This window comes from Podarcis bocagei (genome assembly GCF_964188305.1).
Source record: "Podarcis bocagei genome assembly, chromosome: 8".
Classification (NCBI taxonomy): domain Eukaryota; kingdom Metazoa; phylum Chordata; class Lepidosauria; order Squamata; family Lacertidae; genus Podarcis; species Podarcis bocagei.
In genome coordinates, this window is record NC_138133.1 from 93099994 (window position 1) to 93126869 (window position 26876).

At 53.5% G+C, this 26876-nt stretch overlaps 1 protein-coding gene across 3 annotated transcripts; it reads right to left on the reverse strand.

Annotated features, from left to right (window-relative positions):
* On the reverse strand, window positions 1-25934 carry LOC308592835 (sphingomyelin phosphodiesterase 5-like). 3 transcript variants are annotated; one of them, XM_081204747.1, is made up of 8 exons: window positions 25816-25934; window positions 4834-5867; window positions 3196-3268; window positions 2123-2263; window positions 1937-2026; window positions 1525-1588; window positions 1013-1163; window positions 1-840 (listed from the first exon to the last, which is right to left on the reverse strand). In XM_081204747.1, exons 2-8 carry the CDS (start codon window positions 5767-5769, stop codon window positions 742-744), a joined length of 1554 nt encoding a protein of 517 aa, XP_081060873.1. In that variant the 5' UTR covers window positions 5770-5867; window positions 25816-25934; the 3' UTR covers window positions 1-741. The 3 variants fall into 3 exon arrangements, with proteins under 3 accessions (XP_081060873.1, XP_081060871.1, XP_081060872.1); XM_081204745.1 differs by lacking the exon at window positions 25816-25934 and adding an exon at window positions 10532-10987; XM_081204746.1 differs by lacking the exon at window positions 25816-25934 and adding an exon at window positions 7630-7727.
* Window positions 25935-26876: the final 942 nt, after the last annotated feature.

A 26876-nucleotide genomic window follows, 5' to 3' on the forward strand; every position in this document is an offset into this window, starting at 1 on the left:
TTGCACAAAAACGAGCAGAAGTTTATTGAAAGGTATGAAGGTGAGCAGGTAAGCACTCACCTTCGGCACAGAGGGGCTAAGAAGTCCTTCTGCGTTTCACAAAAGAGAAACAGTTGGGTGAAAACACAAGCATTTGGTGTGGGGAAACTTCAGCCCTGAAGCGGGCGATGGCCAGCATGGCAGTCCCAGAGGGTAGGCCACGCCAGCCACGCTCCCCTATTTCCGCCAAGCTGAGTGGTGCTGCCACCCCCCAGGCACCATCCCTCACGCTTGGGGGGGGCACCTTGAGATGACAAATGAGGGTCACCTCTCCAATTCCACGCTCCACAGGGCCTTAGAGGGACGAGTCACAATCATGTCACGCAGGACATTTGTTTTTACGCCTCAGTTTGGTAAAACCCTCGAAAGCTTGCAAGTGCTGGGGGTGTGGGGGTGATGGCTGTTGCAGGCCTCCCCTTTGGCCCTGGGGCAGCAACTGGGGTTCCTGAAGGTCATTCTCAGATTGGCAGGTGGAGGTAGTGCCTTGCCCACAAAGCGGCCGGCCAGTGCAGCCCCTTCCCACACCTCCAGCTGGGTCTGAGGCCTCCTCTGCCCCAGGAACCCCTGCCCCGTACAGAAGCACGGCTCCTCCTTGCCACTCAAACTGGGCCCAGGGCCTGATCCTGCTGCTGCTGCTGAGCTCTGAGAAGGGCGTGTGTCTTCCTGCTCACAGACGCCTCCCTGGCTTGGCATGGAAAGAGTTCACACTTCTGGCTGTGTTGTCAGGCGAAGCTGCAGGCCCACCGGCAGGTGGTCTGAGAAGGTGGCCAGGCGAGTGATGAAGAAGAACTTCTCCACAGCCTGGAAGCAAGGGGGCGGGGCGGAGAGAGACCATGAGGGCAGAGAGGAGAGCGAGCCCAGAGGCAGGAGCCCCTTGGGCATCCCTGCAACACCCACCTCCTCAGTTCATGAGCAAGAGAGCATTTAAGGGCCCCCCCCCCAGGGCACTGCGCACTTGCAGCCTCTGACTCACCGTTTTCAGCTCCAGGGGGTTGAGGTGTTCCCGGTAAAGGATGTAGTCAATGCGCCGCCCCTCGCTCGAGGTCACCGAGGGGTCGGGGGTCCCGTCCTCCGTGATGGGGCTGGCCAGGTACTTCCGCCGCCCCTTGGGCTCTGTGAGGGTTCTGAGAGGCAACAGAAAGACGTGTCCAGCAGGAAGGGGCTGTGGGTCTCAGGGCAGCCCCTCATTTGGGGTCCCGCATTGGGACACCTCATGCTGATGGTCCACTGCAAACGGCCCCAGAAAAGCTCACCCAGCACCTTGCTCTTCTTCAGAGGAGGGCTCCCCCCCCCCACTGCTCCCAGCTCAACATGGAAAAGACCATGTGCAAAGTCGTCCCCCCCCCGCAAAACCCAAATTTTATCCTGTCAATTTTGCCGTTGCCCGCCCCCCAGCAAAGGAAGAAAGCAGCTGCCACCCCCAGCTCTGCCAAGTCCAGCAATCCTCCCACGGAAGGAACCCCCCAGCCCAGTTCAGCCCCTCACCTCTGCATGCGCTTTGGGGTCGACACAGCCTTGCTATAGATCTTCAGGTAATTCATCAGGGTGCCTGTGGGGGGGGGGGAGGGATAGTTGTCAGTTCAAGGTGTGGCACTTTTGCACTCTCCCCCCACCTGTTCATGCTTGGGGGGCTGCCCTACAAGGCTAGCTGGAGAGTTGGGAAGAGAAGAGGTGGTCTTTCTGCAGTCAGGCCAGCAGCACAGCCCACCCCCATCTGACTTGCCATGGTGCCCCTCTACCTGCCCCCCCCCCGCAGAAGCACCTGGCCTCTGCCCAACAGCAGAGCACAGAGAGGAAAACCCATCCTTGTGCCACAGGGCAGAGTACAGGAAGGTCTGGCAGCAGCAGAGCCAAGGCCAAGGGGGGGCAGGCATGCTGTGTGAGGGCAGAGACCCACCGATGGCCCAAGGTTTGTCCTTCCGGGGTCCGATGCGGCACGGATCCGTGTAGACGTTGAAGATCTCATGCACTTGCTCCAGCGCATCCCCTGTGGAGAAAGGAGCAGGGAGGGAGGAGGGCAGGTGAGGGGGAATCCTCAGACACCCCCCCTTGCCAGCTCCCTCCAGGCACCCCACCTGCGTACCTGTCGAGCAGTTGTCAAAGTTGAGGTCCCCACAGAAGATGTCGAAAGCCACAATGTCCCCGGGCTGAGCATTGGCATCCTGGAATTGCTGGGCCCAAAGCAGACTCAGAGTCAGCTGGTCGCACCGGACCTGGCTGTCAGCTGGGAGAAAGGGGGAGGAGGCGTCAGCCCAAGAGGGCACAGCAAGCAGGGGGCAGGTGGAGAGGCCAGAGCTCCCCTGGAGAGGGCTGGGGGACCCTCCCTCTCCTGCCGGGATGTGGGGAGAGAAGAGCAAGAGGGCAGGAGGAGGCGTTGGCCAGGGGAGAGACAGGGAGGGGCAAGCACACAAGACCCTCAGAGCCTATGGTCCAAGTTGGTGGCTCTTGCTGCCTCCTGGGGAAGCGAGTGCCATAGCTGAACTCTGCTCTGCATGAAGGAGGACTTTCTTTTATCCATCCTGAATTAATATAATTATTATTATTATAATTATTAATTTAATTTATATACTGCCCTACACCCGCAGGTCTCAGGGCAGTTCACAGGATAAAACCAGAATATAAAATTCAAAAAGTACATAATCAAAATAAAAACAACCACCCAATAACCCCCAACACATTTTAAAAGGGCACAGGATGTCAATCAAATCAACCAAAAGCCTGGTTAAAGAGGAACAACGTTTTTGCCAGGCGCCTAAAGGTATATAATGAAACTTCCCTGGGGAGAGCATCTCACAGACGAGGAGCCACTGCAGAGAAGGCCCTGTTTTCGTGTTGCCATCCTCCGAACCTCTCGAGGAGGGGGCACACAATGGAGGGCCTCAGAAGACGATCTCAAGGTCTGGGTGGGTTCATATGGGAAGAGGCGGTTCTTGAGTTATTGCGGTCCTGAGCCATTTAAGGCTTTATAGGTCAAAACTAGCACTTTGAATTGGTCCCGGAAACTAATGGGTAGCCAGTGCAGTCGGAGCAGGATCAGTGTGAGATGCTCAAACCGTCTTCCAACACGTGGCTTCGCTGAATGTCCACAAGGTATGTTATATATAGCGTCATGTGAGAGAGGGAGAAGAAGACACCCTCTCCCCATCCTTCACTTACCTTCTGGAGCGTGCATGTGGGTGCAGTTCAGGTACCCCACAATCCTTTGCCCTTGAGAAGCTCCCAGTTGCACCTGAGACACACAGAAAAGATGGCAGGCCAAGCATCACCAAGGGAAACAGTCTAAGGGAAGGCACTCCAGGGAGAAAACAGATTCCAGCAAGCAGCCCCGAGACATCTTGGTCCATGCTCCAGCCCTCAGGAGACCCCCTTACAGACCTCCTGGAAAACAACTGCCTCCTCTAAATGAGGGCAGAATCTGCAGAAGGCACAGGCAGTCGTCATCGTCCCCCGCCCCCTGCCCTGCTTCTGAGGACCCTCACTCAAATGCGCCTTTTGCTAACTCTGGGGCTGCTGTAAGCGAACCCCAACACACCCCAAAGGCAGGAAACAGAACCACTTTTCCTTTTGCAACTTCCACACCTGCAAGCGTGCACCCGCACACTCGCACTCGCACACTGGAGCAACTTTCTGATCAGGTTCAGCTTGGTCTTCCAGTTAATGTTTGCCAAGGGCTGGAGAAAGTGCAAATCTTGGACAAACAAGAGTGATTTTGATTTCGGGCAGGGAGGCATGTGGAGGGCAGGGCTAGGAAATCCTCGGACCAGTGGAATTTTTTTTCCCTGGAATGGGTCTTTAGGGTGTGAGGTGTGGGGTGATACCAGTTCTTGGTGCTCGGCTAGGAGACCCAATCTGCTGCTGGGCCCCAGCGGCGCTGGCTCTGCGCCTCCCGAGGGCACCTGCTGAGCACAGAGATCCATTTCCAGGCAGGGAGGAGGGTTGCCATGAAATCAGGAGACCTCATTGTGGTTGCCGAGCTGCAAGAGGAAGCACCCTCCACCCACGCTCAAGGACACTCTAATCTTCGGCTGCACGCACAACGTATGTTTGAAGCGTATGGCTTCACAGCCGTAATCTGTTAAGGGTGCTGAGAACTGTAGCTCTCTGAGGGGGTAAACCAGTTCCCGGAATTCTCTGTGGGAAGCCATGTGCTTTAAATGCACAGAGAGAAGCCCTGCAGCAGATCCAAGGGAGTGTGGGAGGGAGGGCTGCTCCCCAGGCAATCTCTTTGCTCCCTCGCCCCCCCCCCCCGGTTCTGGGTCCCCATGCTGATCAGAAAATGGCAGCAAAGTGACAAGCTCTCTTTGGAGGTGGCTGCTCCTAATCCAGCCACGTCCCTGCTGGCACGGGAAGTACAGGAGCAGCAGCAAGGGCACGGTCACTGCCAACCTTCCTTAGCAAAGACTCCTGCCAACGCAACAGCACCCTTAAGGCTACCTAGTCCTCCCAGGACTGCCTAGGGGCAGCAGGCGCAGCAGCAGCAGCCCTTCAGCACCCAGTTCAGCCCTCCGGAAGTGAAATGGCCCCTCCCAGGTCATTTCTTTCCACTAGAGATTCAGCAGGCACCTTCTGTTTCAACTTTTAAATACCTGCCAAAAAAAATTCTATTCCGTCAAGCCTATGTAGGCAGTTGAGAGAACATCCCCCACAATGGTCTACTGATGTTTGTTTTTAATTCTTTTGCTTTCAACTTGTTTTTATGTTTATGATATTTTTCTATGACACAGCGGTATGGAAATATTGTTGTAAATAAGCAAGCCAGCAAGCCAAGGAGCCTCCCTGCCCCCTGCCTCTCACCTGCACACAGAGCAGTCCTTTGGCGCTGAAGGCGTCCTCGCCAGTGCCGTTGGGGTAGCAGTGGTACTGCACGGCCAGGACTGGGTAGCGGCTGGCCAGGAAGAGCCCACTGTTCAGGAGCTTCACGGCCGAGCAGCCCACCACCCCGAGGGTGCCCACGTCGTAGATGATGTGCTCATAGCAGGGGGCGAGGAAATGGCGCACCTGCCCCGAGGCCTGCCGGTCAAAGACCTCCTGCAGGCACACAACGTCCGCATAGGGGGGGAAGTGGGTCGTGATCTCTGCGGGCGACCCGGCAGCCGCTCCTTCCTCTTCGAGGGGCACCTCGAGTATTACATCCCCGCTGAGCTGAGGGGAGCCCTGGCCGGACCGTGGGGGGCTGGCCTCCATGGACCCATACTTCCTCACGCCCGAGGGGCTGAAGCCAATCTGGAAGTCCCCCCGGGGGCCTGGCTCGTGAGACGGTGGGGAGCCGGAGGCCGCCCGCGCCAGCGCATGGCCGATGTGCTTGGCACGCCACTGCGTCCGCGACAGGTTGCTGAACTTGGCCAAGCCAGCGGGAAGCAGGCAGAGGTTGCCGCTGACCACACTGAAGGTCTTTGCCGGGCCGGGGAGCACCCACGGGTCTGGCGGGGCCTGGTTTGGCGTGTGTTGGTAGGCAAAGGGGCGGCGGGCGGCCTGCAGGGGCAGCCACAGCAGGAAGGCCAGCAGCGAGAAAGGGGCAGAGAGGAGCAGCAGGGGCACCAAGACAATCCCCTTGCCTGCCGCCTCCAGGGCATAGGGCAGCCCCTGCTGGTGCTCTTGCTTTTCCTGGGTGGTCTGCTGCAAGGCCAGCAGCTGGTTCACCAGCCAATAGCTGGGGAAGAGGATGTGCCGCAGCACAGAGTCCATGGCCCCCAGGACACAGTTGGAGTAGGGCGACTCGCGCAGACCCATCCTAGGGCTGCAGCAGCAACAGGGCCTTCCGAGGGGGGCTGCTCCGGGCCCCAAATGGATCCTGGGTGGCTGGCCTCTTGGCTCTGGGGGGCCGGATCCTGTGGAAGAAGCAGTAAAAGTAAGAGGCTACTCTGGTTAAGGGAGGGGGGTCTTGGGCTCAGTGATGTGGTCTGGCAGTTAGATTCTTCCTCCTCCCCGAACTCTAAAGGGAGCAGAGTGAGGATGGAGTAGTTTTTTGGGGGGGAGAAGGTCCAACTAGGACTCTTTGGCTGGGCTGCCAGAGCAGGGCAGAAACCAAATTGGCTCTCCTGTTGGTGTTCAGCCACCGTTTTTTCAACCCCACATTTGAAAAATGCCTTCTCAACATCAACTCTTTTTTGGCAGTTGGAATACAACGAACATTGAGGGGGAAATATCAGAATAGATAAAATGCTGGAAGGGCGAAGAGCGTGTCAAGCCCCAAGGGCCCGATCTCCTTCCAGGGGTCGCTCTTCAGGTGCGCCTTGCAGAGACGGCCAGTGGCGTAGCGTGGGGGGTGCAGGGGGGGCCAGCCGCACCGGGTGCAACATCTGGGGGTTAGGGTTAGGGGGCGCAAATCCACGGTTTAGGGGGCGCAAATTACTTGCCTTGCCCCGGGTGCTGACAACCCACGCTACGCCACTGGAGACGGCTCTCCAGTTTATGGGGCGAAATGTTCTTTTAAGCAGATGCAAAGAGGGGGCTTCCCAGGGAGAGAAGGTGCCCACGTGTGTGGGGGGGGGGCTGGGGGCTGGGCTGAAGGTGCTGCTGCTGCACAGCCTCCACACTCACCCCCACCTCGGGCAGACGGGATAGCTGCCCCCTCCCCGGAAAGCGGGTCTCCCTGCTCCTTCCCGCAGATGCCTCACCCGCCTCTCCACCCAGCCACCTCGCGCGTCTAGAAGCGGAGTAGTCAGCGCGCCCGGCCGCCTCCCTCTGGGCGCGCCTCGCCTCTCGCCCCGGCAGGTAAGGACTCAGAGCCGGGGCCAGCCGCCCGCCCGGCCTCCCTGCTTGCCCGGCGACTGGGGGCGGGCGGCGCTGGCTGCACCTGGCGGGCGAGTTAATGGTTAGCCAGCCTCCCTCGAGCGGCTTCTCCCTGCTGGGCTTGGAAGGGACGCTCCGGCTCTGAGTCCTTACCTGCGCAGCGCAAGCATCCCTGGCAGTTCGTGGCGGTTGAAGGCGGGCCCAGCAGTTGGCACCCGCGGAGCGCCAGGACGCGCGACCGCCGCCGCACGACGAGGGCGGGCAGAGAGGAAAGGAAGGGGGGGTCCTGTGCCCCCCGCCCCGGAAGCCCCCTTGATCCAGGCCGGGAAGAGGAGCCCCCAGGGAAATCCCCACTGAGCTTACCGCCTGGGGCGCCTGGGCTCTGCGGGCGCCACCCCGGGCGGAGGCGCCCGCCCGCCTCCTTCCCGTTGCCGCGGGCGGGAGAGAGAACGGAGGAGCGCGGCAGGGAAGGGAGGGGGCCCGGCCCCCAAGGCCCCTTCCTCGGCCCATGGGCAAAGGGCCTGCGCTCACCCCACTTGCCCCACATCGGGGCACTTCCTATAGCCCCCTCTGCTCTTCCAACCCACCTGCTCTGAACAAAGCAGCCTCAATGTCTTTTTCAGGAGAGGGCGTTTCCCCTCTCCAGGGACCACTGCCACGCCCCCCCAAATCTACCCCAGTTCTGCCTCAGTTCCACTGGACACCCCTTTGCACCCATCACCCCTCCTATTAATGTTTCATTGTATTAATTATATTCTATTTATTATATTAACAATATAACATTTAAAAGTCCTTAAATTGATGGGGAATACTTCCAAGGCTTGGTTGAAGCAGATTATTATTATTATTTATCTTTACCTTACGGGAGTTCTAGTCCCCACTTGGCCATGGGGCTCCCAGGGTGAGCGTGGGCCAGTCACCACCTCTCAACAGAGGCAGATTTAGGGCAGTGTTTCCCAACCGGTGTTCCGCGGCACACTAGTGTGCCGTGAGACACCGGCTGGTGTGCCGTGGGAGGGAGGCGGGCAAGAGGCGGCGGCGAGAGGCGGCGGCGGCGAGGATCCGCGTCGAGCCGGGGCGGCTCCGCGGTGGTGGTGCCGAGCGGCGGGGCAGCGCGCGCAAAAGGGAGGAGCGCGAGACAGCGGAGGAGGAGGAGGCCGGCATGTCCAGGCAGCAGCAGCAACAGCAGCAGCAGCAACTCCCGGCGACGGCTCCTCCTCCGCCCGCTATCGCAGCCGCCGCCGCCTCAGCTGCCGCCGCCGCCTCAGCTGCCCTCGCTCTGCTGTCTCCTCCCACCCCGGCAAGGGGGAGGGAAAAAACGTTCACTTTTGTGCGTCCCTCCCGGCGTGACGCTGCGCGCTGACGTCACGGGGCGGGGCTTTAATGGTGGTGTGCCGCGAGATTTTTTTCCGGTAAGCAGGTGTGCCGTTGCCCAAAAACGTTTGGGAAACACTGATTTAGGGGAATGTGTGTCACTTCGGCTGCAGTGGGTGCAGAGCCTATGGGGCAGAATGGAAGGCAAGAGGTGGAGGGGCATCAGATGTTGGCATCACAAATGACGCTGCTGAAATTGGAGAGCCCAAAGTCCAACGCTGCTCCCAGCCTAACCTTCCTGACAGGGTTGTTGTGGGGGATTAACAGTGGAGGGGGAGAACCACGTGTGGCACCTGGGATAAAGAGGTGGCACAGAAATGAAGAATGAAAAGAGAAAAGTGGACAGCGCTGAGCTAGAGGGACCAAGAGCCTGGATCTAAGGCCGCTACTTGGACGCTGCGCAGCAAACCTGCCCTGGGACCACGCTGCTCCTCAGGAGCCCTCACAAACTCTGCCACTGATGCACCAGCCGCCTGGAGTTTTTGAGGGCTAGTTAGGTCAGTTGGGGGGGTGAATGTAGGGTGAAACGCTACCTCCCTCTAGATGTCTCTTTCCCCCTCCCCCCATATAAGCCTCCTGTGGGGCACCCCTAAGAGAGTGGGCAATGCTGGTGGACCTGGGTTCAGATCCCTTCTGTGCTGTGCCGCAGAAACAACAGGGACCCGTTTGACAAGGTTGTGGGTTTGAGTGAGCAAGCAATTTGGACGCCACGAGGACAACAACGTCAACATCCTTGTCATTAGAATTCTCCTAATCATCCTAATTACCACAATTGCAAGGCACAGACAGGCCTGCAGAGTGCCTTCGAGAGCAAGCACACCTGAGCCTGTGCTGGTGGGCGGAGGCCAGAACATCCGCTCTTTTTTCACATTCATGAGCTGGTGAAAGGGCAGCACTTTTTCATTGACATACCACATTGGTTGGGCTGCCAACGGAGTGGCTGTTGGATTCTGGAAAGGAGGAGGGGAGGGGTGAGGTGCAAATGTGCCAGCAGAGCCAATCTTGCTGAAGCATTTGCACTGCGCCATCCTCATCCCTCCATCCCAAGATGCAGCAGTGGCTCAGCTGGAGAGAGGTCAGGGGAGCAGCGCAGGCCATCCTTCTCTCATGCCAAGAGCCTCCTCATAAGAGGCTGGTTACAGCTGGATCAGTCCAAGGGGTGTGTGTGACCCACCTAGTTCCACACACCCTGTTTTCCACAATGGCCAGCCAGACACCCCACGGAGGGAAGCCACCATTGCAGCAGTTTGAATAGATGACCCCCAGGACCCCTTCCAATGCTACAGTTCTATGAAAGAGAAGCACATGAAGACCACAGAATGGTATCCCTGGAAGGGACCCAACAGGCCATCTAGTCCAGCCCCTGCAATGCAGGAATGACAGCTAAGGGCTCCAAAGAAAATGTTGCTCATGGAAGTAAAAATGCAAAGGCACCATTGAGGTAAAGCAGCAAACCAGATAAGATAAATGCTTTCCTAGTGTGTCAAAAGGAAGAGGGCGAGAATAATAATTAGTTCTGTTTATCAGCAGAGAAGATGAGATATAAAGATACACAGAGTACACTGAACCTTTTTTGTGTTCCAGGAACAGGACGTGGGTGTTAGAGGATTAACAGAATTACCACAGGTCACGAGGTGGGCCAGACTTGCGTGCGTGCTTATAATTATTTGCAAACTGCTTTTCACGTATGAATAAATGCCAGTGCTTTTTTTCTTTTAAAAATGTTTAGGGGTACTCTCAATTTCCTACTCATATTGAAATACTGCCCCTCAATGAGGCCAAACTTAGATTCACAAAATGTACCCCTGCGTCCCCCCAGAAAAAAGCACTGCTCAAGGCCGTTGACAGGTGTCCCACCAAAGTGACTATGCGGCCATGGGACTCTAACTCCCAGCAGCCCCAGCAGCCAGCCTCCCCCATCCCTGGCCTGCAGGGAGAGCCATTTGGGCTCCTCCTGCTGCAGGGGCTGCTTAGGAGTAAACTAGCACCAGCAAGGGCCAAGGGCTGAACGGAGGAGGAGTCACATTACACAACACCTCCACCTGCAAGTTATGACCAAAGTCCTCTGGTTTTGAGAAGCAGCGGACTCTTCTTCAATGGAGGATATTAAACAGAGGTTGGGTGGCCATTTGCCAGGAACTCTCCAGCTGTGATTCCTGCATTTCAGGGGGCTGGACTAGATGACCCTTGGCGGTCCTTTCCAACTCCACAATTCTATGAGAGCAAGTTCCTTAGGGATCTGAAGCCAGAAGGTGGCCCAGAAGGAGGTTCGGATGAGACTGGAGGAACAAGCCTTTTTCCCTGTGCCCTCCTGGGCATGGACAGACCTCCTCTGCCCAACTACAGTGCGAGGGCAAAGGGAGCAGCCCCAACCCAAAGCACTCACCTCTCTGGGTGCTTGTCCAAAGCGGTCCAGGGGTAACCGGCTGGCTGCTGGTTGTGTCCAGCTGAGATCCTCCCCAAGAGCACCTGAGAGGAGAAGGCCTGGTGGGGATGTGAGGCACAGCTGGGATCTAGGCAGCCACTCTAGGTGTCCTGTCATGTGTTCTAAATAGCCGGCCACTCAGTCATGCCTCATTGTGATCCAGCTGCTTCGCCAGAGAGCTCCTGAAGGGCAGGCGCTTTGGGCAATCCAGCTCAGACCCAGCGGCTGACTAACAGGTCTTGCACCCGGACTTCCTTCAGCTTCCTGGTTTGATTGCAGATTAAATGCTGCAGAGCTACAAATTCGCAGGAGCCTGCCCAGAGGTAAAAGGTCTAATTATGGTCTCACGTGAGGAGGTGATGATGGCAGTGGTGATAAGGCAGCTCATGTGCTGCAGCCGGAGTGCGGTGGCAGGCGAGTGCAGGGGAGGCTTTTACACTCCAGGGAAAGAGGGCGTTCTCTCCAGGCAAACAGTGTTCTGCCAAGCTTCAGATAATGAGATGCAGATTATTTAGGAGGGAGCACATCCCAGTCATAAACACATTTGCCTGGAAGCAGATTTCCCTCTTCCTCTTTCCTGGCATGGCACTGAGAAAGTCATCAGCATCAAACGTATGTCAGCAGAACTCCTTGCCACCACACTCCTGATGCCATGCCTGGTGTTTGTAGCTGGCAGAATAGCTGACACACATCTCCACTGGCCAGGTCATGCAGCATTCAGGCCCGGAAAGTATTTCTTACATGCCATGTTTTGCTTACTGTCTTCGGGACCTTTCAGCATTTTCTAGACTGAATTCAAAGCACCAAACTGGAGCTGAAATGTTGCCAGTGAGACTCTGCCTCTGGGGTGGGCATTTTAGAGTTTGCCAAAAAGGTGCTTCAAATTTGTGAAGCTTCATATTAGGAGCTGAAGGTGGAAGGAGAAACAGGCTGCTCAGGATTACTCCCATGATGAGGTGACACTTTCCAGATGTTGAATGTTCTGTGTGGGGCTGCAGCCAGCTAATGGTTCTTCTATATGTTTGATTATCTTATCTTTAACCATGCTTTCCACTAGTTTTCCAGGGACAGACATTAAGCTAACTGGCCTGTAATTTCCATAATCCACCCTGCATACCCTTTTAAAAATTGGCTACTTTCCAGTCCTTGGGTACAGAAGGTTATAAGTTACATATTTTTGTTAGAAAACCAGCAGTCGTGTGACTTATTCAACCTAGAGCTACCACCACCTTTCCCCCATTCCTGGTGAATCCTGAGTTGACTGGGAGGATGCATCTGCTCTCTTAACACTGGTCTTGAAAGACCTACATTGGCTCCCAGTACGTTTCCGAGCACAATTCAAAGTGCTGGTGCTGACCTTTAAAGCCCTAAATGGTCTCGGTCCAGTATACCTGAAGGAGCGTCTCTACCCCCATCGTTCTGCCTGGACTCTGAGGTCCAGCACCGAGGGCCTTCTGGCGGTTCCCTCATTGCGAGAAGCAAAGCTACAGGGAACCAGGCAGAGGGCTTTCTTGGTAGTGGTGCCCGCCCTGTGGAACGCCCTCCCATTAGATGTCTGGTAAAATGAGATAAACTATCTGACATTCAGAAGACAGCTTCTTCTGACATCTTCTAAAAACTTCAGGGAAGTTTTTAATGTGTGACACTTTAGTGTATTTTTGTTTGTGGAAGCCACCCAGAGTAGCTGGGGAAACCCAGCCAGATGGGTGGGGTACAAATAATAAATTATTATTATTATATTATTATTATTATTATTATGAAGGCATAAGCAGAAAGGCCTGCAAATATCCCCCCAGCCTTGCATAGGCCCTTGCAAGTACAAGCTGCATCACAGTCACACACACACACACACACACACACACACACACACACACACACACACACAAAACCGAAGACTTGGCTGTCTGCCATGCTGCCCCCAAGGCTGAGGAGGAGAGGCAGGCCCTCACCTGCTCACCTGAGAGTTGGGATGGTTCCAGGAGCAGCATGTTTTCCCACATGTGGCGATATAAATGCAGATGTTTATTGCATCTGCCCAGATGTTGCACAAGCGCCTCTTGCTACAAACGCTTTCAGGAGATCTTATCTCCCTGTGTTTCTGAGATGATATTGTTGTGCATCACTGATAGGCCGTGGGGTTCAACAGCTGAGGGGCCATGCAGGCTGCTTAGAGGCAGCCCTCCCTCAAAGCAAGATGATGACTCCACAGCCAGTCCCATCCCTAGTGTGCACATAGGTGCTGTGATGCTTGAGCCTCACTCCAGCTCTGAGGAGAATGGCATCAGGACAGAGTGGGCGCACAGAGCAAAGAAGCCCCTGCTTCCCCAGGAGCTCCAGGTGGGCTTCAGGTGTCCATGAACTCTGGGTCTGGGCTTTTGCATCCACCTTCCATGCTTTTGCACAACTCCCATTCTTTCTGGTGTCACTTGCACAGTGGCTCATGCCCAAAACCTAGTCTCACCCTCACCCTTTTCTGGCAAGACTTCCAGCCCCTTTCTCTGCCAAGTAATCTCCTTTTCCAGAAGAGAGTGTAGGTGGTTTTACTGATTTGTGGGTGAGGAATTCATCTCCCAAGTTATTTGCTGCCAAAAAAGATTGATGAGATATGAGCTGAGGTTATTTTGAGGCACTCTGCCTGTTCTTGTCACGTTTATCTCACACCTGGTATTTAATGGGGAGTTATGAAACAGGATTTGGCCCAGGGCCCTTTTCTGCTGAGCCAGCGGGGTCTGCTTGGATGTGGTTCTGGGAATCCAGTCTTCTTAGCCAATGTGGGCACTGGGTGGGTTGCTCCACGGAGGGCTAGGAGGATCTCAGAAGTATTTCTATCAAGTCCAGGTTCATTTTTAAAAGGCTAAATATCACCTGACCTGCACTCTTGGTTACCCGCATTGGAATTTCTTTCCCTTCATGACTGACTCTACTAATGAATGGTAATTATTTAACATCTTCCTCAATTACTGTGACAGAGGTGACACAGTTCTCTCCATGTTGAATGTACAGCATCCACCTTGCTTGGTCAACATGCTTTAGGGTCAGGTTGTGGGTGCCAGAATCCCGGTGTGCCTTCTGGCCGCTCAGCACCTTCCTCTGACCACCAAGTTGCCTTGGATCAGCTTCCGTACCGACTAATTCATTAAGAGCCCTGTTGGCAACGCCAACCGTGGGGAGGAGGGCAAGAGGCGCCCTGTGACTAGATGGCCCGGCCGGCAAATGGAATCTTGACTTCGTCATCCTCATCGGTGGGGCAGCATCCTGCACTGCGCCTGAGGGCTGGCTGAAGAGGGTGCAGGGCACACACACTGCTCTCACTCGGCAGCATGTTTCCAGCCATTCTCTGGACCGTGTGGAAAGCCTTGGGGAGTGAACATGACTGGGCTTTTAAAAAGAAAAAAGTAGAGGGGAAGGTGAGCCAACAACCAGCCCACTTCTGCAAATTCCTAAGAAATCTGCACCCCACAAAAGTCCTTTGCAGCCAAAAACCAGTAACCTCCTGCGCAGGAAGACCAGTCACCTCTGTTGGATTTTAACTCAGGGCTCCTGTTGGTTTGAAACACTGACTCCAAAGGTCTCAGGAAGATCCTTCTTGTATAAGGAATGAAAATACACAGGGCCAATCCAGTGGGACATTCCGCTGCGCAAGCTGAAAATAATCATCTAACGATAACATGTACCTTGTCCCTAGACCAGCCTCTGTACTTAAAAATTGTAAAGTCACCAATGGAGTGCCAGGTTTTAAAATTGGATCCAGAGGATATCCAGAAAATTACAGGCTAGTAACATCAGTTCCAGGAAAATGATAATAAACTTATTATCAACAGAATTACCAAACGTGGAGAAGAACATGCCTTGCTAAAGTGGAGCCAGCATGGCTTCTGTGAGGGCAAGTCCTGTCTCAAGCCCCACGTTGGGGGAAATATTCCTGCGTTGCAGGGGTGGACTAGATGACCCACACGGTCCCTTCCAAGTCTACAAGTCTATGATTCTGTCAGCTGGGCTCCCTTGCACAGGAGAGCTTCCCTGTGGATCTTGGCCAGAGGGTGCTCTTGACTTCCTTGTAGATTCTGAACTAGATTAAGATGTATCAGGGACTTTTGAAGGAAGCACAGCCTTTGCATTAGATTTGTGTGGTGGACTGAGGCAACATTCCCAGAAACAGGTTAAAGTCTAACAGGAAGGCATGGCAGGAAAGTGAGACAGTAACTTGAACAACTTCTGGAGGAAGGGCAGCCGTGTTAGTCCGCTGCATCAAAAGCAAGAAATAGCCTTGTAGCACCTTGAACAACGGGAAGAAACTTTTATGGCATAAGCTTTCATGGGCGCTCCCTCAGGTATCAATGTTCAAAGTGCCAACGTGGCATCATATTATTGAGTTTTCCTTTCAAGGGTTGCTTTGAATGTCCACACCTGAAGAAGTGCTTGAAGATTCTTTGAGGATTTCAAAAACTAAAGGGTGCAACCCTATCAATTGTTCTGAGGGTTTTGTTTCATTATTTATATTGTTACCACTACCTTTCTATACCTTTATCTGAGGATCACAGGGAATGTGTGTGTGTTTTCCTTGGTGTCTAAACCTAGTGAGGCCGCCAGTTGAGCCCCCCTGTGGAGATGTGGAGAACATTTCACAAATGGGGAGCCATGCCAGAAGAGGCCTGTTCTCATGTTGTTGCCCTCTGGGCAAATATTTTGTGGACGGGGCACATGAAGGACCTCAGAGGATGATTGCAGGGTCTGGGTTGGTTCGTATGGGGAGAGGCAGTCCTTGAGCCATTTAAGGCTTTATAGGTCAAAACCAGCATGTTGAATTGGGCGTGGAAACTACCGTAAATGGCAGCCAGTGCAGCCAGGCCAGGATCGGTGTAACATGCTCAAACTGTCTTGCCCCAGTGAGCAACCTGGCCACTGAATTTCTGAACTGTCTTCAGAGGCAGCACCATGTATAATGCATTGCAGTAATCTAACCAAGAGGTTAGCAGAGCGTAGACAGTACAATCCTGTGCATACTCAGAAGTAAGCCCAGAACCAGAACATTTGCAGTGCAAAAAGTTAGGGGGTTTAGCCAGCAACTATGGGAGATGCACAGCTTGCAGCTGAAGGAGTACAACTGCCCCCAAACTGTTTTTGGTGCCTATGGTATGGTACAATTGTACTGTGAGCATAAACCACAATGAATGCACAATGAGAAGGACACTTCCTCTGCCCCTTCTCCCCTCAGGACAAGAAGCCCTTTTGGTGGCAGCTGTGGGAGGGAGACACCACTGGTGGCTGGATAGTGGCATCTTCCCCAGCTCCTCCTACTTCTTCTCCCTTCCCCTCCAGGCAAGATCTGTTTGTGGTCTCAGAATGGAAAGGGGACAAGATCTCTGTCTGGACAGAAGCTTTCACTGCTTGGCCGTATTGCTGCGATAAAAATGAATGTATTGCCTAGAATGTTGTTTCTGTTTCAAACATTGCAAATTTTGGACAAAATGGATTGCTTCAAGAAGTGGCAGAGAGATATCTCTAAATTTGTCTGGCAGGGCAAGAAGCCCAGAATAAAATTTAAAATACTAACAGATGCAAAGGAAATAGGTGGATTTGCCCTGCCAGACCTTAAACTCTATTATGAATCAGCAGCTTTTTGCTGGTTGAAAGAATGGCTGCTTCTTGAAAACACAGACATTTTGGATTTAGAGGGTTTTAATAATGTATTTGGATGGCATGCATACTTGTGGTATGATAAGGTCAAAGCACATAAAGCATTTAAAAACCATACTGTCAGGAAAGCATTGTTTAATGTTTGGATAAGATATAAGGACCTACTGGAAAACAAACCCCAAGGTGGCTGTCACCAATGGAAGCGAAAGCTCAGAAAAAGCTCAATATGGAGGTCAAATGGCCGAAATATTGGGAAATTTTGGAACAAGAGGGAGATAGACTGAAATTGCAGAGTTTTGAGAAATTAAAAAACAAAGTGCGAGACTGGCTTCATTATTATCAGATAATGGAGGCATACAATTTGGACAAGAAAATTGGCTTCCAGGTGGAAAAATCAAAATTAGAAACAGAACTGCTAGAACCCAAAACTAAGATTTTGTCAAAGATGTATAACTTGCTGTTGAAATGGAATACTCAGGATGAAACGGTGAAATCTGCTATGATTAAATGGGCACAAGATGTTGGACATAACATAATGATGGCTGACTGGGAACAGATATGGACCACAGGTATGAAATTCACGGCATGTAATGCCTTAAGAGAGAATATTATGAAAATGATATACAGGTGATATATGACACCAGTCAAGCTTGTAAAAATCTATCATTTGCCCGACAATAAATGTTGGAAATGTAAAGAAACTGAGGGTACATTCTTTCACCTTTGGTGGACGTGCCCAAGGATTAAGGCTTTCTGGGAGATGATTTATAATGAAATGAAAAGGGTGTTTAAATATACCTTTCTGAAGAAACCAGAGGCCTTTCTCCTGGGCATGGTCGGCCAATTGGTGCTAAAGAAGGATAGAACTTTTTTTATGTATGCTACAACAGCAGCAAGAATACTTATTGCAAAGTATTGGAAGACACAAGATCTACCCACTCTGGAAGAATGGCAGATGAAGGTGATGGATGTCACATAGAGGAGGGAGAAAGGTTGTTTTCTGCTGCTCCAGAGAAGCGGACACGGAGCAATGGATCCAAACTACAAGAAAGAAGATTCCACCTAAACCTTAGGAAGAACTTCCTGACAGTAAGAGCTGTTCGACAGTGGAATTTGCTGCCAAGGAGTGTGGTGGAGTCTCCTCCTTTGGAGGTCTTTAAGCAGAGGCTTGACAACCATATGTCAGGAGTGCTCTGATGGTGTTTCCTGCTTGGCAGGGGGTTGGACTCGATGGCCCTTGGGGTCTCTTCCAACTCTATGATTCTATTATTCTATGACTACATGGAATTGGCGGAAATGACTGGCAGAATCGGAGACCGGGGAGAAGAGTCGGTGGAAGAAGATTGGAAGAAATTTAAAGACTATTGTCAGGGGTTCAGGAGCAGAGGCAAGGGCAAGGGAGGAAACAGAGAGCGAGGGGGAGGAGGCAGAAGAAAAGATGAGTGATGACGACGACCCGAGATCTCCGAGTCTTTCCAGTGAATCAGAAGATTCACAGAAAGGAGCACCAGTGGTCAGGGCAAGGGGGGAGCCTAGGGGGACACCCCAGGAAGATAGAGCCAGAGGGGACTCAGAGGAGAGCAGTTGGAAATCGGGACCAGCGTCACAGCCAGAGAGCAGGGAAGAGGAAGAGCGCCAGAGATCAAGCGCTGGCAGCTCGCAACAGGGGGGAGGGCACGAGTCAGGAGTGGCCACACCTCCATCGGGGAGCGAAGAAACGGTCAGACGGAAAGTGGAAGGTTGGGCGCGCGCGCCAAGTTCAAATGCACAGGAAAGTGACGCAGTAGGCAGCCAGGAAAGGGAGCCAGGTCCTAAAGCCCGGCGCAAGGAGACAGGGAGTTCCGGGGGGTCGGCGTCAGAAGAATCCCGGAAGGAAGAGACCCCGGGGGGCAGAGGGACCCAGAGGAGAGCAGTCAGGCGGAAAAGGTGGAGCAGGGCTAGGATATTAAGTTGGTGCACAAGGGGCGGAGACTCAGACGGAGCTTCGCCGATCTAGCCATTAGACGTAGAGTTGCACGCAGCAGCTTGGGAATGGAAACTGTAACTCAATAAAGACTTTTACTTAATGACCGCTGGCTAGCGTGATCCTCTGTGAGCTAGGATCTTGAAGCAGCTCTGACAGTAAGCTCCGTCTCCAAAATTGTGGGCATCTACAGCCTCGAGGAGAGGAGAGAAGCAGGTGCCCACTAGCTAGCTCACGAACGGCAGACGACATGACGGCTGAGCAGCAGATAGAGGAACTCAGAAAAGCAGTGTCACAACTGAATGCCGAGGCTCTCGCATCCAGGAAGAGAGAGGAGGAGGCAGCTGCCGCCTGCAGGGATCTCCAGGTCAGGTTGGACATGCTTACGAAGCACGGGCAACTGACACCCAGACAGGAGGGAATTGGGTTGGCGAGACGAACAGGCGGTCTGGTCTCTCACTTCGATGGGAACCTGCAGCAGTACCCCAACTTTAGAGCAGATGTAATGTGCGCACTGGAACTGCTGAAAAAAGACTTTAGAGATGAGCAAGAGAAAGTGGGGTTCATCATGTCCCATTTGCATGGGGAAGCTAAAGCATGGCTGCGCAATTTGTGGAGGGATAAGGATCCGGCGCTCCAAAATGCGGATGCCTTTATTAAAGCGATGGATGGGTGTTTCTTATCAAGCATTGACGTGGATCTTGCTCGGCAGCAGATACATGGACTGAAACAAGGGAGGGCCAGCGTAAGGCAGTATCATGCCCGCTTTTTCGCTTTGGTCAGTGCTCTGGAATGGGACAGGGATTCGGCTCCTGTAAGAGACCTGTTTTGGGAGGGATTGCACGGCTCTGTTTAAGATGAAATTGCGAGGGGGGAGAGACCCCGGACCACGCAGGAGATTGTTCAGAGGGCGCTAGCCGTGGGGGTGCGGCTGGAAGAACGTCCGTGGAGCAGGGACGAAGGGCGTGGAGGGCGCGAACCAGCCAGGGGCTCCTCCTTCCTTCCCAGAGAAGCAGCGCGTGCGCAATCCACGCCTCCGCCAGGAGGAGGAGTGGAACCTATGGAGGTTGGAAGTGCAAGGGCTCAATCAGCAGCCAGAGCCCTAGCACCGACAACAGTGAAAGCGAAGCCTCCTAGAGGGAACAGGAAGTGTTACATCTGCGAGGATCCAGGGCATATGGCGAAAGAGTGTCCCCGGAGGCTCCACAAGCACACTGCAGCCTCAGCAATGGTAACTGCAGCAACGCAACAAGGAGGACCACAGCAGGGAAACGACGATGTCTGGCTGGAGGAAGAGGCAATGGGGCCCAGCCAGACGTGTCAGTGAAGAAGTCCCCGGAGATTTCACAGCCCATGGACCCCCTCCCGCCCAAACCAGTAGTGAGGCTCACCGCATCGCTCCAGCTGCCCAATGGAATCACCATGGACGTGCCGCTCACCATTGACTCGGGAAGCAATGCGGACAAACACAGAAGGGTTGGCGAAGAGATCCATGTGGGAGACTGGGTCTGGTTAGCAGCCCACGCAGTGCCGGCCAGGTCGTTGGCCAAGAAGAAGCTGGGGCACAAGCAACTGGGGCCCTACCAAGTCGAAGAGCAGGTCAACCCGGTGGCTTTCAGGCTGGCGCTTCCGGAGGGTTCCAGAATGCATCCGGTGTTCCACAGATCGGTGCTCACTCCCTACAAGGCACCGCACAGGTTTCAGGAACCCGGAACGGCACCGAGTCCGCTCAGAGAAGGAACCGGGCACGCGGGAGTGGCACAGAAGGAACGCATCAACGAAGTCACGGAGATTTTGGACTCCACATGGGGGGAAGAAGGGGTAGAATACCTTCTCGCCAAGGAGGGCACCCCGGCCAGTGCGAACAGCTGGGTGCCGGGCTACGCCTTGGACGAACCTCTGCTCAAAGACGAGTTTCATGCCCTCTTCCCACATAGACCAATGCCAGCAGAATTTTTTGACGACTGGCTTTTCACGCCAACGCTTTCTGCCAGCACGTTCCGGGGGTTCGACTCGGACGAGGACCCGATACGAGACGCCCGTTCCCCGGAGGGGTCACCCTCGGGATCTGCCTCAGAACCCTCGTATTGGTGGGACGATAGACCAGAGGAGCAGTGGCGCAGGAAGTGGCAGGAAGGTCCAGGACGAGCAACGCCGCCAGGAGGAAGTGAGGGAGAGACGGACATGGACGTTTTCGGGGACGACCCTGGTTTCGAGCACGGCGGCACAGAGATGGAAGCGGAGGTGACCGTCGTCGACGAGAGCAGGGAGGCAGAACCGGGAGACTTCAGATGGAGGCCCGCCACGGGAAGCGAACTGTATCTGACGTTCGTCCCTCTGACACAGCAGCACCCAGTTCCCGCACCGGAAGGAGGGGAGGGGGGAACGGGGGGCTTCGAGGGGGGGATGGATGTCAGGGGTTCAGGAGCAGAGGCAAGGGCAAGGGAGGAAACAGAGAGCGAGGGGGAGGAGGCAGAAGAAAAGATGAGTGATGACGACGACCCGAGATCTCCGAGTCTTTCCAGTGAATCAGAAGATTCACAGAAAGGAGCACCAGTGGTCAGGGCAAGGGGGGAGCCTAGGGGGACACCCCAGGAAGATAGAGCCAGAGGGGACTCAGAGGAGAGCAGTTGGAAATCGGGACCAGCGTCACAGCCAGAGAGCAGGGAAGAGGAAGAGCGCCAGAGATCAAGCGCTGGCAGCTCGCAACAGGGGGGAGGGCACGAGTCAGGAGTGGCCACACCTCCATCGGGGAGCGAAGAAACGGTCAGACGGAAAGTGGAAGGTTGGGCGCGCGCGCCAAGTTCAAATGCACAGGAAAGTGACGCAGTAGGCAGCCAGGAAAGGGAGCCAGGTCCTAAAGCCCGGCGCAAGGAGACAAGGAGTTCCGGGGGGTCGGCGTCAGAAGAATCCCGGAAGGAAGAGACCCCGGGGGGCAGAGGGACCCAGAGGAGAGCAGTCAGGCGGAAAAGGTGGAGCAGGGCTAGGATATTAAGTTGGTGCGCAAGGGGCGGAGACTCAGACGGAGCTTCGCCGATCTAGCCATTAGACGTAGAGTTGCACGCAGCAGCTTGGGAATGGAAACTGTAACTCAATAAAGACTTTTACTTAATGACCGCTGGCTAGCGTGATCCTCTGTGAGCTAGGATCTTGAAGCAGCTCTGACAACTATTTACAGAAATATTGCAAAATTAATGAATGTTAGAATGATGTCAGAATGAAGTTAAGTGGTTTAAGCAGCAACGTTATAAAGGTGTATGCAAAAATGAATTGTAAACAGGCGAGAATCCAAAGTTATAATATATTATGTTAAAGGACTAAGATAAAAACAAAGAGGGAAAGAAATTGCTGAATTAACTAACTGAATTGGAATACAAAAAAGGGAGGCGTGAGGAGGTCAGGGAAACAAGGAAATGAATGTAAGGTATGGAAAGACTGAGGTATTTTTTTAAGTGTTTTTTATCTTTTTTGTATTTTGTATTTTTTCTTTTATTCTTATTTTTGTCTTTCTTTTTCTTCTTTTTTTAATTCATGTAATTCTTTTCTTTGAAACTTTAATAAATATCATAAAAAAAGATCTCTGTCTGGACATTGATCACTTGATCCTGTGCATGTTTAAAGGAAGCCCTGCTAATCCAAGGGTGCTCTCTACCAAACAGGTGTGCATGAATTGGTGGCTTCTGCCCCTCTGCTTCTCATGGCAAATTAGGGTGGGGGCAGGGAGGGGGGTGGACCATGGAGAATGCAGAGACCATGTGGGGGCTGAGAGAGTGTGTGTAGCAGTGAAGGGGTTTCCAGTTCTGCTATGACTCTGAAACAGCAGCAACAGCGAAGGGCCCCAAAGCCTGTATGGCTCTGAATGCAGTCCTTCACCTGAACTGCACTCTGGTCAATGGCCCTCAGGGGACTGCAGAGTTGGAAGGGCTCCTAGGGGTCATCTAGTCCAACCCCCACAAAGCAAGTATAAAAATCCTGCCCATTCAAGCCACCCTTGCCATCGGGCCCAGGAGAAAGAGGCAAATGATGGTGCACTCCAGTGAAGGGGAAGGGAGCGGGTGGTGAGGAGGGGGCCACATGCCCCAAGCCTGGTAAACATGTGCTGGATCCATGTGCTAGATCCTGATAAGGATCTGGTCCACGGAGCCAAAAATGTTCCCCACCCCTGCTCTGGGCCTGGAGGGGGAAAGGAAGAAGGAGCATTGGCTTGAAAGAGGCTGTTAAGTTAATGTCAAGGTGTGGAGGGGAATGAGTCACAGCCTTGGCAAACCTCCCCCAAACCCCAGGAAAATCCCAGCAGCTCTGTGGCCAGGACCTCCAGGACCCTCTGGAAGAAGGTGGGGAGGAATTGGGCTGGAGAGACTCAAGTTCAAGGCCAGCCTTTTTCAGACATGGAGCGTGTAGCTGTGGCTCTCAGCCTCAGGCCCTCATCTGCACAATGAGAAGAATGGATTCAAGAGGACTACATAGGCGCCGACTCCATGGGGCTTGAGGGGGCTCGAGCCCCCTCAAAAATTTTTTTGGGGGGGCTCAGCCCCCCCAATAATCTCAGGCGGGCGCCCTTCCAGCAGAGCGCCGCCGCCGTCCCCCGCCTCCTCCTTCGCCAGCCAGCCAGCTGCGCGCCCTAATCGGAGAGCCCCGGCCGGAAATCCCGCGAGAACAGGGGAATCCCGACTGGCCACACCTCCCAGCCATCCAATCGGCTGGCTGGGGGGGGCGTGGCTTGCCCTATTTAGGGCCGGAGCCACTTTATTTGCATATTCATGAGCTTATTTATTATTCATGAGCTTTCCCGGGCCCCCCCAATATTTTTTCTAAGTCCGCGTCCCTGGAGGACTAGGGCCCACGGCAGGAAAGCTGGACCAATAAACTGGACGCTGTCTTTGAGGTGTCTCTTCTCCAGTTCACTAGCTATGATGGCTTATGCCAGGGGGAGGCAAACTGAGGCCTGGGGGCCGGATGCGGCCCAATCGCCTTCTCCATCTGGGCCATGGATGGTCTGGGAATCACAACGTGTTTTTACATGAGTAATAATAATAATAATAATAATTTATTATTTATACCCCACCCATCTGGCTGGGCCTCCCCAGCCACTCTGGGCGGCTTCCATAAAAACCAAAAATACAGTAAAATATCACATGTTAAAAACTTCCCTGAACAGGGCTGCCTTAAGATGTCTTCTGAATGTCAGGTAGTTGCTTATCGCTTTGACACCTGCTGGAAGGGCGTTCCACAGGGCGGGCGCCACTACCGAGAAGGCCCTCTGCCTGGTTCCCTGTAGCTTTGCTTCTCGCAATGAGGGAACCGCCAGAAGGCCCTTGGCGCTGGACCTCAGCGTCCGGGCAGAATGATCGGCGTGGAGACGCTCCTTCAGGTATACTGGACCGAGGCCGTTAAGGGCTTTAAAGGTCAGCACCAACACTTTGAATTGTGCTCGGAAACGTACTGGGAGCCAATGTAGGTCTTTCCAGACCGGTGTTATATGGTCCCGGCGGCCGCTCCCAGTCACCAGTCTAGCTGCCGCATTCTGGATTAGTTGTAGTTTCCGAGTCACCTTCAAAGGTAGCCCCACGTAGAGCGCATTGCAGTAGTCCAAGTGGGAGATAACCAGAGCATGCACCACTCTGGCGAGACAGTCCGCAGGCAGATAGGGTCTCAGCCTACGTACCAGATGGAGCTGGTAAACAGCTGCCCTGGACACAGATTTGACCTGTGCCTCCATGGACAGCTGTGAGTCCAAAATGACTCCCAGGCTGCGCACCTGGTCCTTCAGGGGCACAGTTACCCCATTCAGGACCAGGGAATCCTCCACACCTGCCCGCCTCCTGTCCCCCAAAAACAGTACTTCTGTCTTGTCAGGATCCAACCTCAATCTGTTAGCCGCCATCCATCTTCCAACCGCCTCCAGACACTCACGCAGGACCTTCACCGCCTTCACTGGTTCTGATTTAAAAGAGAGGTAGAGCTGGGTATCATCCGCATACTGATGAACACCCAGCCCAAACCTCCTGATGATCTCTCCCAGCGGCTGCATGTAAATGTTGAAAAGCATGGGGGAGAGGACAGAACCCTGAGGCACCCCACAAGTGAGAGCCCAGGGGTCTGAACACTCATCCCCCACCACCACTTTCTGGACACGGCCCAGGAGGAAGGAGCGGAACCACTGTATGACAGTGCCCCCAGCTCCCAGCCCCTCAAGACGGTCCAGAAGGATGCTATGGTCGATGGTATCAAACGCCGCTGAGAGATCCAGCAGAACTAGGAAACAGCTCTCACCTTTGTCCCTAGCCCGCCGGAGATCATCAACCAGTGCGACCAAGGCAGTTTCAGTCCCATGATGAGGCCTGAATCCCGACTGGAAGGGATCCAAATGGTCCGCTTCTTCCAGGCGTGCCTGGAGTTGTTCGGCAACCGCTCGCTCAATCACCTTGCCCAGGAATGGAAGATTTGAGACTGGGCGATAGTTGGCCATCGTGGCCGCATCTAAAGATGGTTTTTTAAGAAGCGGTTTAATAACCGCCTCTTTCAGCGGGTCTGGGAAGGCTCCCTCACGGAGGGAAGCATTCACCACCCCACGAAGCCCATCGCCCAGCCCTTCCCGGCTAGCTTTTATAAGCCAGGATGGGCAAGGATCCAGGAGACAGGTGGTTGGTTTCACTCGTCCAAGCAGCCTGTCCACATCCTCAGAGGTAACAGATTGGAATTGATCCCACTCAACTTGACTAGACAGAACTCTGGTACTCTCCCGCCCCGGTCCTGCTCCCACGGTGGAGTCTACTTCTTCCCGAATCTGAGCGATTTTATCTGCAAAAAACTTTGCAAAATCATTGCAGGAGAACATGTGGCCCGTACTGGGTCCCGATGTTGCAGGTGGTTCCGCTAAATTGTGAACCACCTGAAAAAGTCTCCTGCTGCTGTTTTCTGCAGATGCAATAGAGGCGGTGAAGAAATTCTTCTTCGCCATCACTAGCGCCACTTGGTAGGCTCGACGTTGAGCTCTAACCTGTGTCCGGTCAGATTCTGAATGAGTTATCCGCCACCGGCGCTCTAGCCGTCTCAACGATTGTTTCATTGCCCTCAGATCCGTGGAAAACCACGGGGCTGCCCGGGCTCCATGCAATCGGAGAGGGCGCTTCGGAGCCAAACAGTCAATAGCCCTGGTTAACTCCACATTCCAGCGAGTAGCATGTGTCCTTTTATTTAAACTGCATCTCTGGGTTATTTGTGGGGCCTGCCTGGTGTTTTTACATGAGTAGAATGTGTGCTTTCATTTAAAATGCTTCTCTGGGTTATTTGCGGGGCATAGGAATTTGTTCATTTTTTTCTTCAAAATATAGTCCAGCCCACCACATGGTCTGAGGGATGGTGGAGTGGCCCACGGCTGAAAAAGGTTGCTGACCCCGGCTGATGCTCTGCCCTCCACAGCTGTGGCTGGGAACCATGGCCGGGGGGGGGGGCAGGGGGAGTTGCTCTTCTGCTCAAATCTGGCTTGTGGGCTTGCCACTGTTTGGCTTCTGTGAGAACGGGATGCTGGACTAGATGGGCCCCTTTGGCCTGATCCAGCAGACTCACCGTATGTTCTTATGAGTTATGGTTCAACTTCAAGGAAAGGAAAGCAAAAGCTAAACCAAACCTGTGAATTACCTACCTTAAGCAAGAGCTCCACCTGCTGCCATCTTTGAAAAAGCCAGTTAACTGCAGTACCTCCAGTGAAGCAGCTGGCCTTGCGTTTATTGTAAACATTTGGTTAGACCACAAGATGTAATGCTGTAATATAATAAGAAATGTATGTCTAAAGTATAATACAAAAATTTATTAAGGAATTATAGACATTTATAGAATGTATATATAGTAAACATGCTTAAGCAAGAGCAATGTAGAGAAGCCCAAAGAGGGGTGGAGGGAAGTTAATTCAGTTAAGACATGGGTAGGCAAACTAAGGCCCGGGGGCCGGATCCAGCCCAATCGCCTTCTAAATCTGGCCCGTGGACGGTCCGGGAATCAGCATGTTTTTACACGAGTAGAATGTGTCCTTTTATTTAAAATGCATCTCTGGGTCATTTGTGGAGCATATGAATTAATTCAGAGATGCACCCCCCCATATAGTCTGGCCCCCCACAAGGTCTGAGGGATGGTGGATCGGCCCCTGCTGAAAAAGTCTGCTGACCCCTGGGGTAAGATATAGATTTAAAGGAGAATAATACTGTTAAGCTGTATTGTGTTTAAGATATTTGGAAAAAATCAATAAAAATTATGGGGGGGGGGGAGACTGACTAGAGAGAAGGCAGCTGGATTATTAAAAATAGTATTTGCTTGAAAGGCAGTTTCCAGAAAGGGAAGGGGTATAGTTGTCTTCCCATCCACTCACAAGGCAGAGTTATTGTTTTCAATTACAATGCATTGCATGTGGGGCTGGCCTGAAAGAAGGTTCCTGGGCTACAGCTATTTCAAAATGTCCAGAGGTCACATGACCCTGGCTCCTGAAGACCTGAACTGGATCCCCATTTACTAAGGATGTGAACTGGGGTGATTTGGGGAAGCTCCCCACATTTCCAAGTTGGATTGGACCAGGCAACTTATGGTGGCCAAGGAGCTCCTTAAGTTTCTGAGGAGCTCTGTAGTTTCAGCTCTCCAAAATACCCCCCCCCCCAGCTGCCCCCTGCCCTGGTCTTCCTCCTGATACTAAAGTAAGCCTGGCAATTTGGAGAT